The sequence below is a fragment of the Hibiscus syriacus genome, unplaced genomic scaffold (genome assembly GCF_006381635.1).
Source record: "Hibiscus syriacus cultivar Baekdansim isolate YM2019G1 unplaced genomic scaffold, ASM638163v2 tig00013960_pilon, whole genome shotgun sequence".
Taxonomy (NCBI): domain Eukaryota; kingdom Viridiplantae; phylum Streptophyta; class Magnoliopsida; order Malvales; family Malvaceae; genus Hibiscus; species Hibiscus syriacus.
The window spans coordinates 1,048,977-1,065,245 of record NW_024062312.1 but is presented as its reverse complement, the minus strand read 5'-3'; the positions used below and the strand labels follow the sequence as shown (position 1 = coordinate 1,065,245).

The following is a 16,269-nucleotide window of genomic DNA, read 5'->3' as shown; positions in this document are numbered from 1 at the left end:
AGAAACGTTGATATTTAATAATTATCGAAATCCTTTTGGATGAGTATGTCAAGCTAAACGAGCATCGCTAAACACTATTAATTTAATTTATAAAAATTTAAAATTTTAAAGTACTCAACGTATTATTATAAATTAGTTTAAAAATTAAAGGTAAATTATTTAAAATAAAATATTAATTACATTATTTATCTTAATTTTTTCAACAATAAACAATTTTATAATTTATCTTTAAAAATTATTAAAAAACTGTTAAAAAGGATTATGAAAAATAACGTAATTAATATTTTATTTTAAATCACTTACCTTTAAATTTTTAATTAATTTATATTTATGTGTCGAGTTCTTTAAAATTTTAGATTTTTATAAATTAAATTAATAGTACTCAGTGATGCTCATCATTAATGATGCTCAGCAGAGCTCGTCGAGCATGGTAGAATTTTCCAATGTTTTTTTATATCAATATATATTTGAACCCAAATCATTAAATTAAAAAAAATACTCAATATTTTCAAATTTAGAAATTCTGTTTGGAAAAAAAATATTTTTCACATATTTTATTTTCATTTTCAAAAATTTTAATTAAACATATTTTATTCGTTATTTTATAATTTTTAAATAAGAAGAAATATCATATGTTTTATAAATTAAATACAACATATTTGTCCGACAAAATTGGTTAGATAATTTGATGAAAAAATATTATGTTATCAGGCACGAGTTATAAATAAATATTGATAGTAGTCAAAATATTAACTTTTTAAGAAAAATATAATAGCTTATTAGGTATTTATTAAATTTAAAATTAAGAAGATAATGTCTAATTTATCTAATATTTAAACTTACGATGATATAAATTGGTCTTAGACCAAAAATTTTGAAAATATGAAATTATCGTTCTTTGATTCAGCCCCTACTTGATTAAATGTTTAATAAATTATTGTAGTTTTTTAGACTTAATTGTAAAATAAGTGCCCAAACTATATCATTTTCCTAAATGGGTGCCCAAACTTCATTTAGATTCATCCAGATGCCCAAATGTTACCATTTTAGGTGTCTGAGCCATAACAATTATTAAATTTTAACGTTAAGTGATATGTGTCATGTTCTGATAATTTTAAAAATTGCATTTTAGTTTAAAATTTTATATTTTAAAAAACCCAAAAATTTTGGAAAAAAACTTTTAAAAAAACTCAAAACTTAGAAAACTCTAATTTCAATCCCTAAACTCACGACGACCGTCACCGTTTGACATCGATTGGACCTCTATCCTATGACAACATCGCGTTTTCGACGAAGGAATGACAAAATCGAAACGCCCAAAACCACATCTCCAGCGAATTCAAACCTCCAAATTCGCGACACCTAGGAGATTCAACGATGCGCACAATGGCAAACGAGACGACAACCGTTAAGGGAGATGACAAGGGCGGCATCAGCGACGGCAATCGTGGCCGACAAGGAAGGTTAGAGTTAGGGAATTAATATTTTTAAGGATTTGTTACCTTTTTATAATTTTAGAAAAAATAGATTTTTTATAAATATAATATTTTAAAAAAAATTAAAAATAAAATTTTTAAATTTACCAGAACGTGACATGTGGCAATTAACGTAATTTTTTAACAACCATTACGACCCGAACACCTAAAATGGTAATTTTTGTAACATTAGGCACCTAGACGAATCAAAAAAATTGGACACCTATTTCGGAAAAGCGGTATAGTTTGAGTACTTATTTTCTATTAAGCATTTTTCAATTTGAATACTTATTTTCACATGAACCAAAATACTATTAGACCAAAATTTATCGAATATACAAATTTTTTATGGGGCTGGAGCCCCTTTAGGCCTCAACAGAGCTATGTCCCCGTATGTTATATAAGGCGTCGATAAATTATTTTCTATATAGTGTGAATGTTATAGTACATGTCGAAATACGCCCGGATGACATGACGACTTTAAAAAGACGTACGGATCACTCGACGACTTTAAAAGATTGTGGTGTTATCGGTTTGTGAACATACATGCAGTTTGAGGGAAGTTATTGTATCATCCGAATGTCTTCTCAAAATTGTTGTGTCGTCTAAACATCTTTCGACATGAATCGTAACATTGACACCTGATAAAAAATAATTCTCTCAATACAATATAAGAGAATTAAAAAAAACACACACTATTTGAGGAATTTGCCATTTTTTCTCCTTATTAAATTATGGAAGATATTTCTCATGCATATAGATTACATCAAATGGTTTTCTTTCCCTCAATTAAAAAAGAGGAAAAAAACAACCACAAATCAACATCATCTCCCCCCAGATATCAACTTCAGCTGTGAAATGAGGTGCCGTCCTTAACTAAAATATGGATTAAATAAATAATAAAAGACAATTAGTCCCACGTTATATTAATTTGTGTTTTTTCTGCGGTGATTTTTGTGATTAAAGGGATGTTTATTTTTTTTATAGAGATTCTGGGTTTTTCGAGCACAACATCTGTAAGAGTGGTTACACGTTAATTCCTAAAATTTTTTCGAATAAATATTATCTTATAATCACCTCAAACTAATAAAATAAATGATTAACTACACAGGTGATCACTTATGTTTGTGTTTTGTTCACTTTTGGCCACTGATTTCAAAATATACATAAGGTATGATCACATTTGTTTTTATTTAATTAAGATATAGTTATTTTAATTTTTATTTATTTAATATGAGGTCACCAAGGGTTAACTGTCGACAACAGTTAAAATATTAAGTGACGTTATATTTTGGTATAATCACACATTTGATCCCTATTATTTATATGTTTTATCAATTTAGTCATACTTTTAATAAATTAAAATAAATTTAATCCTCCAATCGAATGATGTAACGTCTCACCGGTACCATGTATCGTGTCACGTGTCACTGGTATCATATTTCGTGTCACGTGTCACCATTCGGTTAGATGACTAACTTTATTTTGATTTAATATATTTATTTTTCACCAATTTGCTTTGCTTTGTTAAATTAAAATAAAATAAAGTTAGTCTTCTAATCGAATGGTAACACATGACACAACATATGGTACCAATGACAGTAGCATCATTCGATTGGAATAAATTTATTAAAAGTATGACTACATTGAGAGAATATATAAATAACAGATATCAAATGTGTGATTATACCAAAATATTTAACGACAATTAACTCGTGATGGCCACATTTTAATTAAATAAGAGCGAAAGTTAAATTTATATTTTGAAATCAGTGACAAAAAATGGACAAAACATAAATATAAATGATGATCCGTATAATGAACCCTAAAATAAACTTGTTTTTTTCTCTTTATAAAGTCATGTTAACTTCTCTCTTCACCAGGTTTAACTTGAATCCCATGTAACATCATACAACACCATATATGTTTGGACTATTCCCACACACCTAATTTATTATGCCAATGTACATGTCAAAATATTTTAAAGTTGAACCCTTTCACTTTTTAAGCAAATTTTATATTTCTTTAAAAAAATCAGGATTAAAATAAATAAATTAGAACATAATGGCTAAATTTGTATAGTATAGAGCTAATAAAAGAATGGGTAAACTTCATAAATGTCCCTTGAAATTTTAGGGCGATTATAATTTGGTTACTAAACCTTTAAAACTTGCAACTCTGTTGGAAGTTTTATAAGCTTGATGGCCAAAATGAAAGCATTCTAAAAGTTAAGAGACCATTTATGTAGTTTACCCAAAAAGAATTTTAGGATAAATTATGCATTTAGTACTTAAACTTTTAGTTTTAGTCTATTTTATTACCTAATCTTTTAATTTATTCAAAACCATATATAAAGTTTAGTTTTTGTTTCATTTTAGTACTCGTTATTAAAAACTTTAGTTTTTGTTTTTTTTAGTACACCTGTTCAAAATTTAACGTCAAGTTTTGAAAAGATTGGAAGTTTAGGTACTAAAATTAAATAAGAACTAAACGTTAGGTATGATTTTAAAAATTTAAAAGTTTAGATACTAAAACAGACAAAAAGTAATTAAGAGTTTGTGTACTAAATGCGTAGTTTACCCAAGAATTTAACCAAACCAAAGTATTTGACTTCTTCAAATCTGCCGTCAACGATGTTGATCGTTCGATTAGATAACGTCAGTCCATACAAGTTGAGTTTAAAATATACTTAGATTGATTTAATATGTTCTAAATTAGTTCAGTATAACAATTGAAAACTGAATTAATATAAAAATAATTGATCGACTTAAAGTATAACCAATCCGATCATCGATCACATAAATTAATTAATAAATTGAATTTTTAATATATGGTAATGGAAATTAGGGATGAGCGTTCGATCAAGTCGCATCAAGTTAAAAAAAGTTGAAGTTATTTGAATTGAAGAGTTATATTTTATAACTCAAATTTTATTTGAATTTTTTATTCAAAATTATAAAATTCGGTCGAGCTGAATGATTCGAGTCTCTGTTTAAATTTAATTGTAAATATTTATAATATTACAGTACTATTTAATTTCGATTTAAATGAATTTCTATAACCATATACAATATACATATATTTCTTCATATTTTTATATGTGATATGCCTATGTCATTCAGGGTTAAGAGTAGGGATTTAAATTGCAATTGCGGCCGCGTTTTCGGTCGCGTTTTGTTTATCGTTGTTGCGGATATATAACGGATGTTATTGCGGTCATTGCGAGTATTGCGATCATGAATTTTTTTCCAAACGAGTTGATTTAAAAAAAAACTAATTTTTAAATTAAAATAGCGGAATGGCGATCCACTATTGTCGCGATTGCTCGCTATCCGTTAAATTACAACCGCGACCCTCCACTATTGGTGTGATTCCTCTTCACACCGCTATTTTCCGTGATGTTGGGCTCAGATGCCATAGCGGTCGCTATACCATTATCCGGCCGATATTTCAATCACTGATTAAGAGATTCAACTCAAACTTGAAAATCAATCACCAACAACTAGTTAGTCTATTTGGATGAGACACTAAATTCTTTAAGCAAAGTTAGGAGTTTGAATCATAAAGAAAAAAAAATCTAAAATGTATTATAATTTTAAATTTTCAGGGGCGACTGTTGCACCCGTCCCCTTGATCCATCTCTATATATCAATGATTAATTTAAAAATTAATTCACTAATTAAAACAATAAATTATTATTAAAATTATCCGAATTTTATTTTATAACCTTTAACTCAAAATCCAATATTTTTTAAAATAAAATAAAATAAAATAAAATTTTATTCACTTTGATTTTCCGATGGTACGTAGTTTGTCACTTATTATATATCGTCTTACAATTTGCGTGTGTAGATGGTTTCTATGATCACATCAATCATTACTTTGCTGTGCCATGAAGGTCAAGAATTTCATTCCCTTCCATCTTAGTTTCCTCCAAGTTTTTCTTACCAAGATATTCGATCTTCACTTATGTTTCTGTCTGATTCTTGTTTTCTTTTTCTTACAGAAAGTTGTTTTGAAACTGGATGTACACGATGGCAAAGATAAACGGAAAGCCATGAAAGCTGTTTCTGGTCTCTCAGGTACCGAATCAAAAAACATCTTTTCTGGTTCTGTAATGTTTGTTTAATACCATCGGCTGCTGCCCCTTTTCTCGTGTAGGTATCGATTCTATTGCGATGGACATGAAGGACAAGAAGCTGACGGTGGTCGGAGACGTTGACCCGATTCACGTTGTGGGCAAGTTAAGAAAACAATGGCACACCGAGATTTTAACGGTCGGGCCGGCCAAAGAAGAGAAAAAAGACGGCGGAGCCAAGAAAGATGAAGGCGGCGGCGGCGGCGGAAAGAAGTCGGAAGATGATAAAAAGAAGGAGAGTGATCAGATTGCTAAGCTTGTTGAGGCTTACAAGGCCTATAACCCTTACATGACTATGCCTTACCGAGTCGTAAGTGCCGAAGAAAACCCGAATTCGTGTGTCATCTGCTAAATTTCCCAGACCTGTGCTGTAAAAAAAAAAGTGGTAATAGAATAAATTTTTACCTACTTTGCTTAGATAATTATTTTTGTTACTTTCAGTATTCAATATTTACAATCCAAAACATATTTGTATATTATTAGGACGAACATATAATTTTATATAAAGAGCGTAAATCTAAAAGATTATATTATAAATTTCAGAGTACAAAGTTATAAAATTTCGAGAATATGAAGTCTATAAACGAACATATTATAAAATTATGATGTTATAAGATCCGAACATATTCACTATGCATTATACAATGAGTTCAAAGTACTCCCAAATTCATAACATTTTCGATTGTAACCGAAAAGTTAATATTGGACGTTTAAAGCTTAAAACTAAAAAAGTTGCGAAAAATTTTATGACTTGTAAAACTAAAACAACACCACTATTAGCAGGGGTGGATGCACATAGCCCCGTAGGAGATCAAATGCATATTCATTATTTTATATTAGATATTAAATATAATTCAATATATTAAAGAAAGAAGGAAAAAAATAAGAAATTTTGCATACCCGTTATATTAAAAAAAAGTAATTAAATTTTTGGACCTTATTTTTTAATTTCTCGATCCGTCACCGACTGTTAGTGTATTCATAAGTGTTGAGCATCTCATAGGAAGTAGGATAACTGGTCCTTCTTCCTGGAACCCCCTTCCCCGTATAAATCATTCCATTGCTTTAACTCATTCAGTCCGGCTCCCTCCGAAGAAAAGCTAGCTGCCACCTGCTCAAATGGAAAACACAAGGTAGAGTATTTCCCTAGACCTTTTGCAATTGTAACCGGGTCGAGGTGAGCTTAAGTATTGTTAGGTTTGACTCGAAAGTTCGTTAACTTAAAATAGTCAAATTTGACTCGGACTCGAAATCACAAATTGAATCTCGACTCGAGTTGTAAACTCGTGAGTTAAAAGTTGTCAAACTCGACTCGAACTCGAAATTATAAATTGAAGTTTGATTCGACTCTAAAGCTCACGAGCTATATATATATATATATACATATATGACTCAAGAGCAAATTGATACTCGAATCGAAAGCTCACGAGCTTAAATTGTTAAATTTGATTCAAACTCGAAATAAAAAAAAAATTGGAGTTAGACTTGAACTCAAAAAAACTTTAGCTCGAAATTGAAACTTCTTATATTTAACTCGATTAAAGCTCAAACTCAAAGTCAATTTAAACTCGGACCTAAAATATATAAAATCCTTATATTGTATTTAAAAGAACAATATATAAATATTAATATTTAAAATTAAAAATGTAATATTATCATTTTGAGTTGCTCAAGAGCTTTTCGAGTCAGGTATCAAGTAGTTTGTATCAACTAGTTAAGAACTCGAGTCCGAGTCGAGCCATTTAATTCGAGAGTTGATAAAACTTCAACCGAATTAAACTCAAATAACTAGCCATCCGTCTCGTCTCATTTACGTCCCTAACTGTAACATTACAATGGAATTACTTTGATTATGTGAGGTTTACCTGATTCATGGCTTCCCTTAAATCTTCCATATTTAATGGCCTCAAGGTAATAACTCTTTCCCCTGCCTCGTTTTTAGTGGACAACCCTTCCGAGTTCTTCCCTTCTGCTTCTTTCTTCTTTCTCTTCTGCAAATTGATTGTTTGAATATGCATGAGAATACATCTGTATTTGACATTCACTTGTGAACAACTTACCTGATCTTTCAATCTCTCTTGCTTTATTAACTCCCGGACCGGACGATAAGCAGCCGCTGTGCACAAGTTCTGGTTTAAAACAACAAGGGAGAGTGATTATATTTCTACTATTTGTAACATAGTAATATACTGAGGTCGCGATAGCGGGTGTTGCGGACATTACGGCATGATTTATTTCATAAAGATAATTATGATTTTATGTGACGGATGATATTTGCGGTGTTGCTTGAGCTTGAAAAACGTTACGATACCTTGAGGTCACTTCCTGTATATCCTTCAGTCATGGAAGCAAGCTCTGCGAAATCGACATTCTGGTCTACTTTTTCCTTGGCCAGAAGAGTTCTAAAAATCTTTTCCCGGTTCTCTATGCTTGGAAGCCCCACCATGATTCTGCTTAAACGAGCAAGTATTAATATGAAAGCACATAATTTGCCGAAATCAGTGAGTATAAGTACCTTCGCTCGAATCGCCTAATGATCGCTTCATCGAGGTCGAACGGCCTGTTGGTTGCAGCGAGGACGAGGATGCGTTCACCCGTCTTCGTCAAGAGCCCTTCCCAATGAGCCATGAACTCGTTTTTGATCTTCCGCATAGCTTCGTGCTCTCCGACTCGAGTCCTCTGACCGAGCATGCTGTCTACCTCATCTACATGTCATAACCATTTTTTTAGGTGGAACTATTAAATATTATTTTTAAAAACAATTATGACTTTAATTTGGAAAAAATGGGTGATTTTGCATTGATTTGAATAAAATTAAAAAGAGTCGCCATCAACCTTTGGGTTAGGTAGGTCGAATACCTAAAAACGTCTTTTAAAACAATTTTAAGAAAAATCATTTTTTAAGACAAGATTCGGTCTGCGTTACCAAAGATTCATTTAAATGGATTCGGGAGTCGGTTACGTGCGGGGAAGGGTAAACACCCCCCACAACGCCCAAAATTGGTACTGTGTCGCTTACACATCGTTGTAAATGGTGGAAATTATAAATCAAATATAAAGTTAAAATATGATCTATTTATCGAACGTTGATTAATTTGCTTCGAATTAAATAATTAGAGAAAATTCTTTAACTCGAAAAGAAATCTCGAAATTAGCAATCCTCCATCGGGAAAGCTAACTCGACTATTTCTCATCCATAAAGAATATTTCCCTCTTGATAAAATGTGAATCGAATATAAATAAAATTGATGTTTGCATACAACAAAATAAATTGATTAACTAAAATGTGAATTGAATACAACTGCAAAATTTGAAATTGACATTTACATAAAATAAAATAAATTACTACTTAAAATAACACACATCGCATCGTTTGAACAAATTAATTAGCAAAATATACTCGACTTATTTCAAGTTTCTATGTCGTTAAAATGCCGTACCGGATCACACCACTTCGATCAAGTGGTACTTTCCACGCTCATTCTACGCATACGTACTTGAAAATAAAATCAAAAATTATTTCATGGATAAAAACGTAATATAAACAAATGTAATTGCAAATACAAGATAAAATATTTACATTAAATGAAACATTATTTACATAATACAAATAACCGAATAACAAGTACAATAAAATCATACATAAATGACTAAAATAAAATATTCATAAATATCAGGGATAAATTCGAACATCAACCAAAATATCTATCATATGAAATCAGAGACTAAAACGAAACTATTACAAACATTGGGTCTAAAGTCAAATATCCACAAAAATGACATAACATACATTAATAGGGCTAAAATAGAAATACATAAACATAATGGATTAAATTAGTAAAAGCATAAACTAACAGGGCTAAAAAGTAATCCATAGTTCAAATTGCACATATTAAATAATACCGGTGTTAAAAATGAAAATAGCTCATAAATATTGTTAGTGACCAAAATGAGATAAACAGGACGATAAAGGATCAAACTATACTTAAACCAAAAGCCCAACAATGATTAAAATAAAAATCCTACAAAAGACATGGCCAAATCAAAACATCAAAGAAAATACACCATATATAAAATTAGTGACTAAGATGAAATAAATCACAAATCAGGGCTCAAAACAAAGTATTTGCCCAAAGCACACTAGTGATCAAATAGGGATCAAAATGAAAAAGGTATAAAATATTAACTCCAAAATAGAATAAATATAAATCATTACTTGATGACCAAAATGAAAACTACATGAAATTAACAGCTAGATATATAAACATTTAAAAGACATAATACAGGACTAAAATGAATTAAAACAAAACATTAAGACCGACTAATAATTAAACCAAAAGTGAAGCAGTGACTAAAATAAAATATTTAGAAATGATATGACCAGATTCAAATGTCAACAAAAATACACAACACAAGCTACCAGTGACTAAAATGATTGATTTACAAATATTGCTTCCAAATTCGAACATAAAAAACATAACACAGAATCAGTGACTAAAATGTAAGAAACATAAATATCATGGCCACTCGAAATAGCAAGGAAAATATTCAAATTCATGAACTCAGTGGCTAAATCATAAATATCGAAAGATAAATGCCCAAAGTAAAAGATCATAATTTTTATTAATGACCAAAATAACAGATTACATACGAGGAGGGACCTAAACTGTAGTTACCCCACAAGATAAAACACGCTGAAGGTCCCTTGCTGAAACGGCGCCGTTTTGGTTGAATAATATAAGCCCAAAATCGGGCTTAGGTCACTCACTTCTCCTCATTTGCTTGCCTTCAGCCAAAACAGAGAGGAAAGAGAGATTTAAAATCTCTCAACCTCTCCTCGTCAAGGAGATGGAGCCACGGCGGAGCTCGTGGTGGCAAGCGGTGGCGGCGGCGGCCGGAGGAAGCTAAAAAAACCCCAGAGCGTTCCTCTCTCAACTCTCAACCCCGATCTCAACTCCTTTTACCCTAAAAAGACCTCTAGGACCCTAGATCTTCGAGGTTTATCTCTCGGCAAAACGACTCCAGCGACCTTTGACGTTCCCCCCACTAGTATCTAACCCACGGTGAGATTCTCTCCTCCCCTGTTCTCTTTTTTTTTGTTTCGAATCTCTCTTTTTTTTCTATCTTCTGTTTTTTTTTTGTTTTCTTTTTTTCTCTTTCTCTGAACCCGAATGCCTCTCTCTTTTTTTGTTATCACCGCCTCTCTCCCTATTCTCTTTGCTTCCTTCCTTTTATCTTGCTTTGCATGTGGTTGATTTTTGCTTCGTTTGGTGAGATGATGATGTCTAGAATAGCCCATGGCTTTCTCTGATTTTGCAAGATATAAATCCTGAATATTTAGGGATTTATTGGTATTTTAATTTGGGGTTTGGTTTTTGGTTGATTTGGTCACTGTAGGTGTCACTGTAGGTGGATGTTCGGTCACTATTCATGCAGGAGAACAGTCGGTGGCGACAGGACATCTCGGCTTGGTGGCTCGGTGATTGGCTCATGGCTGGGAAGCTGAGGAGTTGAAGTCGGCGGCTGCCATTAGGGGATTAGGGTTAAAACCCTAATTTGTTTTAGGGTTTAAAACCCTAATCTGATGGGTTGGTTCAGGGTACTGGGCCATTAGGTTTAGCTAGTTGGGCTCCGGGAATGGACCTTCTGTAATCTGGGCTTAGTGGCCTACAAAAATTGTAATATGTAATTAATAAACATAATAATAATAAATAATAATAATAATAATAATAAATAATAATAAATATATATAAATAATAATAAAAAAGACCCGGACAAAAACGGGTGTCTACAGCTGCCCCTCTTTGCCCATTCTTGTGTTAACAAGAATAGGGCAAAGACGACAAGACATCATGTTTTTGTCTGGTTCTCTCCCTTAGAAATTAGATAATTTTGGTTGTTGGGGACGACACTGCTCATACGTGATGAAGAGTTCGGGTCGTTTTAAGGTTAACGCGGTTCCTACGTGATGAGGACATCTGGTCGGGGAATGACACGGCTCATACGTGATGAAGAGTTCTGGCCATCTAAAGGTGATAACACGGTTCCTACGTGATGAGGACGGCTGGTTATCTATGGTTGACACGGCTCCTACGTGATAAGGAGATCTGGTCTGGGAATGACACGGCTCATACGTGATGAGGACAGCTGGTTATCTATGGTTGACACGGCTCCTACGTGATAAGGAGATCTGGTCTGGGAATGACACGGCTCATACGTGATGAAGAGTTATGGCCATCTAAAGGTGATAACACGGTTCCTACGTGATGAGGACGGCTGGTTATCTATGGTTGACACGGCTCCTACGTGATAAGGAAATCTGGTCTGGGGATGACACGGTTCCTACATGATGAGGACGGCTGACCATCTTTAGGAGCTATGGTTTCAAGAGAAACCAACTCAAAGATGTGTTTCAATAGAAACAAACTCAAAAATTGGATTTTGATAAAAATTGTCTCAAAGGAGATTAATTTTGTTTCAAGAAAAACAAGCTCAAAGATAATGTGTTTCAAAAGCAAATGTCTCGAAAGAGACAAAATTCGTTTCAAATGAAACAACTCAAAAGATGACGTTTAAAGGGAATTGTCTCAAATGAGACAAAATTCGTTTAAAGGGAATTGATCTCAAAGATTAGTGTTTCGAGAGAAACAAACTCAAAGATGTTTTTTTGTTTTAAGAAAAACATACTCAAAGACTTTGTTTGTTTTGTTTCAAAGGAAACAGACTCAAAGATGGTGAACTTTGTTCCCAAAGAAACAAACTCAAAGATTTTATATTTATAGAGAAACTGCCTCAAGGGAAACAAAATTTGTTTTAATAGAAACGATCTAAAATGTGGGTGGTTTCAAAAGAAGTTGTCTCGAGAGACAAAATTTTGTTTCCAAAGAAACAGACTCAAAGATTTTTTCAAAAGAAATTGTCGTTAAGAGATAAAATTTTGTTTTAAAAGAAACAGACTCAAAGATGGATTACATCTTAAGTGAGACCAAATTTGTTTTAAATGAAACAATCTCAAAAGTTAGTTTTTCATTAGAAACTGTTTCAAGAGAGACAACATTTGTTTTTAAAGAAATAGACTCAAAGATGATTTTGTTAAGAGAAACAAACTCAAAGATTTTCAAAATGAACATATTCAAAGATTTACTTCAAGAGAAACTGTCTCAAGAGACACAAAATTCATTTTAAGAGAAACAGATTCAAAGATTTTTTTTTTTCAAAAGAAATTATCTTAAGAGAGACAAAATTTTGTTTCCAAAGAAACAAACTCAAAGATTTTTGTTTCAAAAGAAATTATCTTAAGAGAGACAAAATTTTATTTCCAAAGAAACCAACTCAAAGATTTTTTCAAAAGAAACAATCTCAAAGATTTTTTTCACAAAATTGTCTCAAGAGAGACAAAACTTTGTTTCAGACTCAAAGATTTTTCACGAAATTGTCTCAAGAGAGACAAAACTTTGTTTCAAAATAAATAGACTCAAAGATATTTTTCAAAAGAAACAACTCAAAGATTTTTATTCAAAAGGAACAAACTCCAAGATTTTTATTCAAAAGGAGCAAACTCAAAGATTTTTTCAAGAGGAACAAACTCAAAGATTTTTTTTCAAGAGAAACAAACCCAAAGATTTTTTTTCAAAAGAAATTGTCTTTAAGAGATAAAAAATCGTTTTAAAAGATTCAAATATTGTCGATTTTGTTTATATGGAAATAATCTCAAAGGTGTTTTCAAAAGCGTTTATTTTGTTTCAAATGAAACAATTTCAGGATTTGTTAAGAGGGGAAATGTCTCGTGCGAGACAAATCAGCTTTGAAAATATCAAGTGATATTAATTTTGCTTTAAGTACAACAACCTTGAAATTTGTATTATGAGAGAAAATGATGTCTCAAGCGAGACGAAATTTGCTTTAAGATATAGTCTCAAATGAGACAAAATTTGTTTTTAGAGAAATTGTCTCAAGCGAGACAAAGTTTGTTTTTGAGAAACGATTTCAAGTGAGATCAACTTTGTTTAATGTGAAACAAATCCGAAATTTGGATCTCAAAGGGAAAAGGTCTCAAGCGAGACAAAATTTGTTTTGAAAGAAACAACAATCTAAGGTGAGATTAATTTTGTTTTTAGTGAATCAAATTCAAAATTTGTATCTCAAAGGAAAAATGTCTCAAGCGAAACACAATTTGTTTTAAAATTCTCAAAATTTGGGGAAAAGTGTCTCAAGCGAGATGAAATTTGTTTTAAAGAGAAAGTTGTCTCAAGCGAGACAAAATAAAATTTGTTTTTAAGAAAACTATCTCAAGTGAGACGACACTTTATTTTTTTTTAAAAGAAAATAATCTCAATAGCTCAAAGTTTATCTATTGATTCCTGCATGTTGAGGAAACATCTTCAGAAGATCTGATTGTTGACTTCAGGAAGCCAAATATGTGGATTGCATTGTCCTTTCAGGTTGAAAACACCTGGTTATTTCCGAGCTCTAATTTCCTGAAAAGATCAGAATGATGCAATTTTGACTAACTATTTTGGAAGTTATGATAGATGTCAAGATGAAATTTATTTGATCTTCTTTTATTGAATTTGTCCTCAAGTGAGGAGAAAAATGTCTTTAATACACATGATGATAAATGTTTAATGCAAATTTTATGTATCATGGATGTATGTATGTATGTATGCATGTGTATGTATGTATATACTTTTCTCGATCTAGAAGGAGAATGATCGCGAGAGCAGTCTATCATTGATTCAACTTGTCCGTATTTCCACCATGGTGTACTCTTGCAAACCTTTACCTGAGACCATTTGTTTGTCCCATCAAATTTTGTCCAAAAATTAACTTTCTCTTGCCCCAGCTTCGATTCTGAGCTTCGGTGAGATATTTGTTGAATTCTAAGATATGCCTCCAGAGAGATTATCTTATTTGAAAATGTTTTTCTTCTTCTTTTATTTTCAAAAGTCTGAAAATATCAATAGTTTTGAAAAATGTTTAATCAAAAGATTTGAAAATATTGCCGCTTTTAAGGTTTCACAATTGACAAGTCATAAAACAAGAGTTCATTGGATATCAAAGAATTAATTACTCTTTTAATCCTTCAATAAATTATAGCTTTTTTTTTTTTTTTTTTTTTGACAAGTGTCAAGATCAATGCTATCTTTGAGATATGGTTAAGTAAGGAAGGATAAAAAAGTCTCAAGTGGTTAATTTTGGTCAAAGGTTTGATATTCTCATTTATTTGATATTCTCTGATCTGATGGAGTAGCTTCTGTACTCAGTTATTGGAAGTGTGCTCTGACTCCCAACTCTCATGTTCTCATTCATGTCGTGTGATGTCTCATCAAGGGATTTGAGCAATCGTCTCCTATGTACTAATCTTCATATTCGAGCCGCCCTTTCAGGTTTTCAACTCGAATCCTCCTTTGGCTTCAAGACGTTACTCAGAATTTTACGTCTTTAACCCCCCTTTGTTATTTTTCTCTATCATGCATTAAAGATTTTTAGAAAATCTTTATAAGTAAAATATTAATCCTGATGAGCGGGATGAAATCTGAAGATAGTCTCTTCTGTTTAGAAATCCATGTATGATTAGAAGGGACTTTTTAGGCACGTAATGTGGGTCATGGTTCAGGGTAATGAAAGAAAGGGATAAAAGGCCCAAACATGTGTTTTAAGGGTATTTGAACCAAGGATCAATTAACTCTGATGCCTTCGATCTTGTTTTGCTCAATTTGAATCTACTCGCATGTCTTTCTCTTGATGTTTTATGATCTTCGAGTCAAATGATTCTAGAGTGATTGTGTTTGATTAATCTCACGATTTGAAGCTTAATGCGTCATTTGAGTCAAGGGACTCTTCGTCTGTATTCTTTATCCTCTTTTTGTTCTTTGCTGCCTTTTTTTTATTTTTGCTTTGATTTTTCTTTGTTTTTGCTTGGATCTTCGCACTTGATGTTTGGTTCACCTTTCAGTATCTCATCTGGATCAATGTATTTACTCAAGCGCAGATTTCCTCCAACTTGCCCCCCAGTGTGGAGGGTGATCCTTGGTTAGGGTTGAATCAGAAGAAAATATCATTCAGGCTCAAATGGGGACACAAGGGATATATTTTCTCCTTTTGTGAAGGGATAAAGAAAGAAAGCTGTTCATCATCTCATACACAGAAGTCCTTGCAGAAGAGGTATCCCCAGGGGGATAGATTTTCAGGATTAATTTTTATTTAAATGAAAACAGTAATTAATGCATGATAGAATTATTTTGAATGAATTCTATTTTTTTCTCTTCGCTTCTTGCTCTCAACATGTCTCAATTGCTCATGCTCGTCTTCAGAAAATCGATGCGAGATGCCTCACACTGTGTCTTCTTTGTAGGAAGGTTCATGTTCAATTGAACATCTTGTACTCAATGTCTGTAGGTTTTATTGGTAGAAAATGTTGGTTTTACGTCTAAGAAGACGATGATGACTTTATTGGCTCAAAGAAATGTACGGGTATGACTTTTGTCTTAAAAAATAAATACAGTGTTTCAAGGTGGAAAGAATATTTCAAGGTCTCAAAGAGAGGGAATGTTTCAAGGTCGAAAAGAATATTTCAAGGTCTCAAAGAGATAGAATGTCAAAAATTGGTTATTTGGTAGTGACCAGGAATTATTTCGGGTAAAAAAAAATCGAGAG

General features: G+C 32.1%; 2 protein-coding genes across 2 annotated transcripts; one reads left to right on the top strand and one right to left on the bottom strand.

Moving 5' to 3' along the window:
• The first annotated feature begins 5,327 nt into the window (after positions 1-5,327).
• Positions 5,328-5,995, top strand: LOC120206697 (heavy metal-associated isoprenylated plant protein 39-like). The gene is made up of 3 exons (XM_039206276.1): positions 5,328-5,373; positions 5,482-5,557; positions 5,637-5,995. Exons 1-3 carry the CDS (start codon positions 5,368-5,370, stop codon positions 5,963-5,965), a joined length of 411 nt encoding a protein of 136 aa, XP_039062207.1. The 5' UTR covers positions 5,328-5,367; the 3' UTR covers positions 5,966-5,995.
• Positions 5,996-6,610: 615 nt separating this feature from the next.
• Positions 6,611-8,317, bottom strand: LOC120206585 (spastin-like). The gene is made up of 5 exons (XM_039206194.1): positions 8,129-8,317; positions 7,925-8,063; positions 7,674-7,742; positions 7,479-7,604; positions 6,611-6,724 (listed from the first exon to the last, which is right to left on the bottom strand). The coding sequence occupies exons 1-5, from the start codon at positions 8,302-8,304 to the stop codon at positions 6,611-6,613; spliced, it is 624 nt and encodes a 207-aa protein (XP_039062125.1). The 5' UTR covers positions 8,305-8,317.
• Between the last annotated feature and the right edge of the window lie 7,952 nt (positions 8,318-16,269).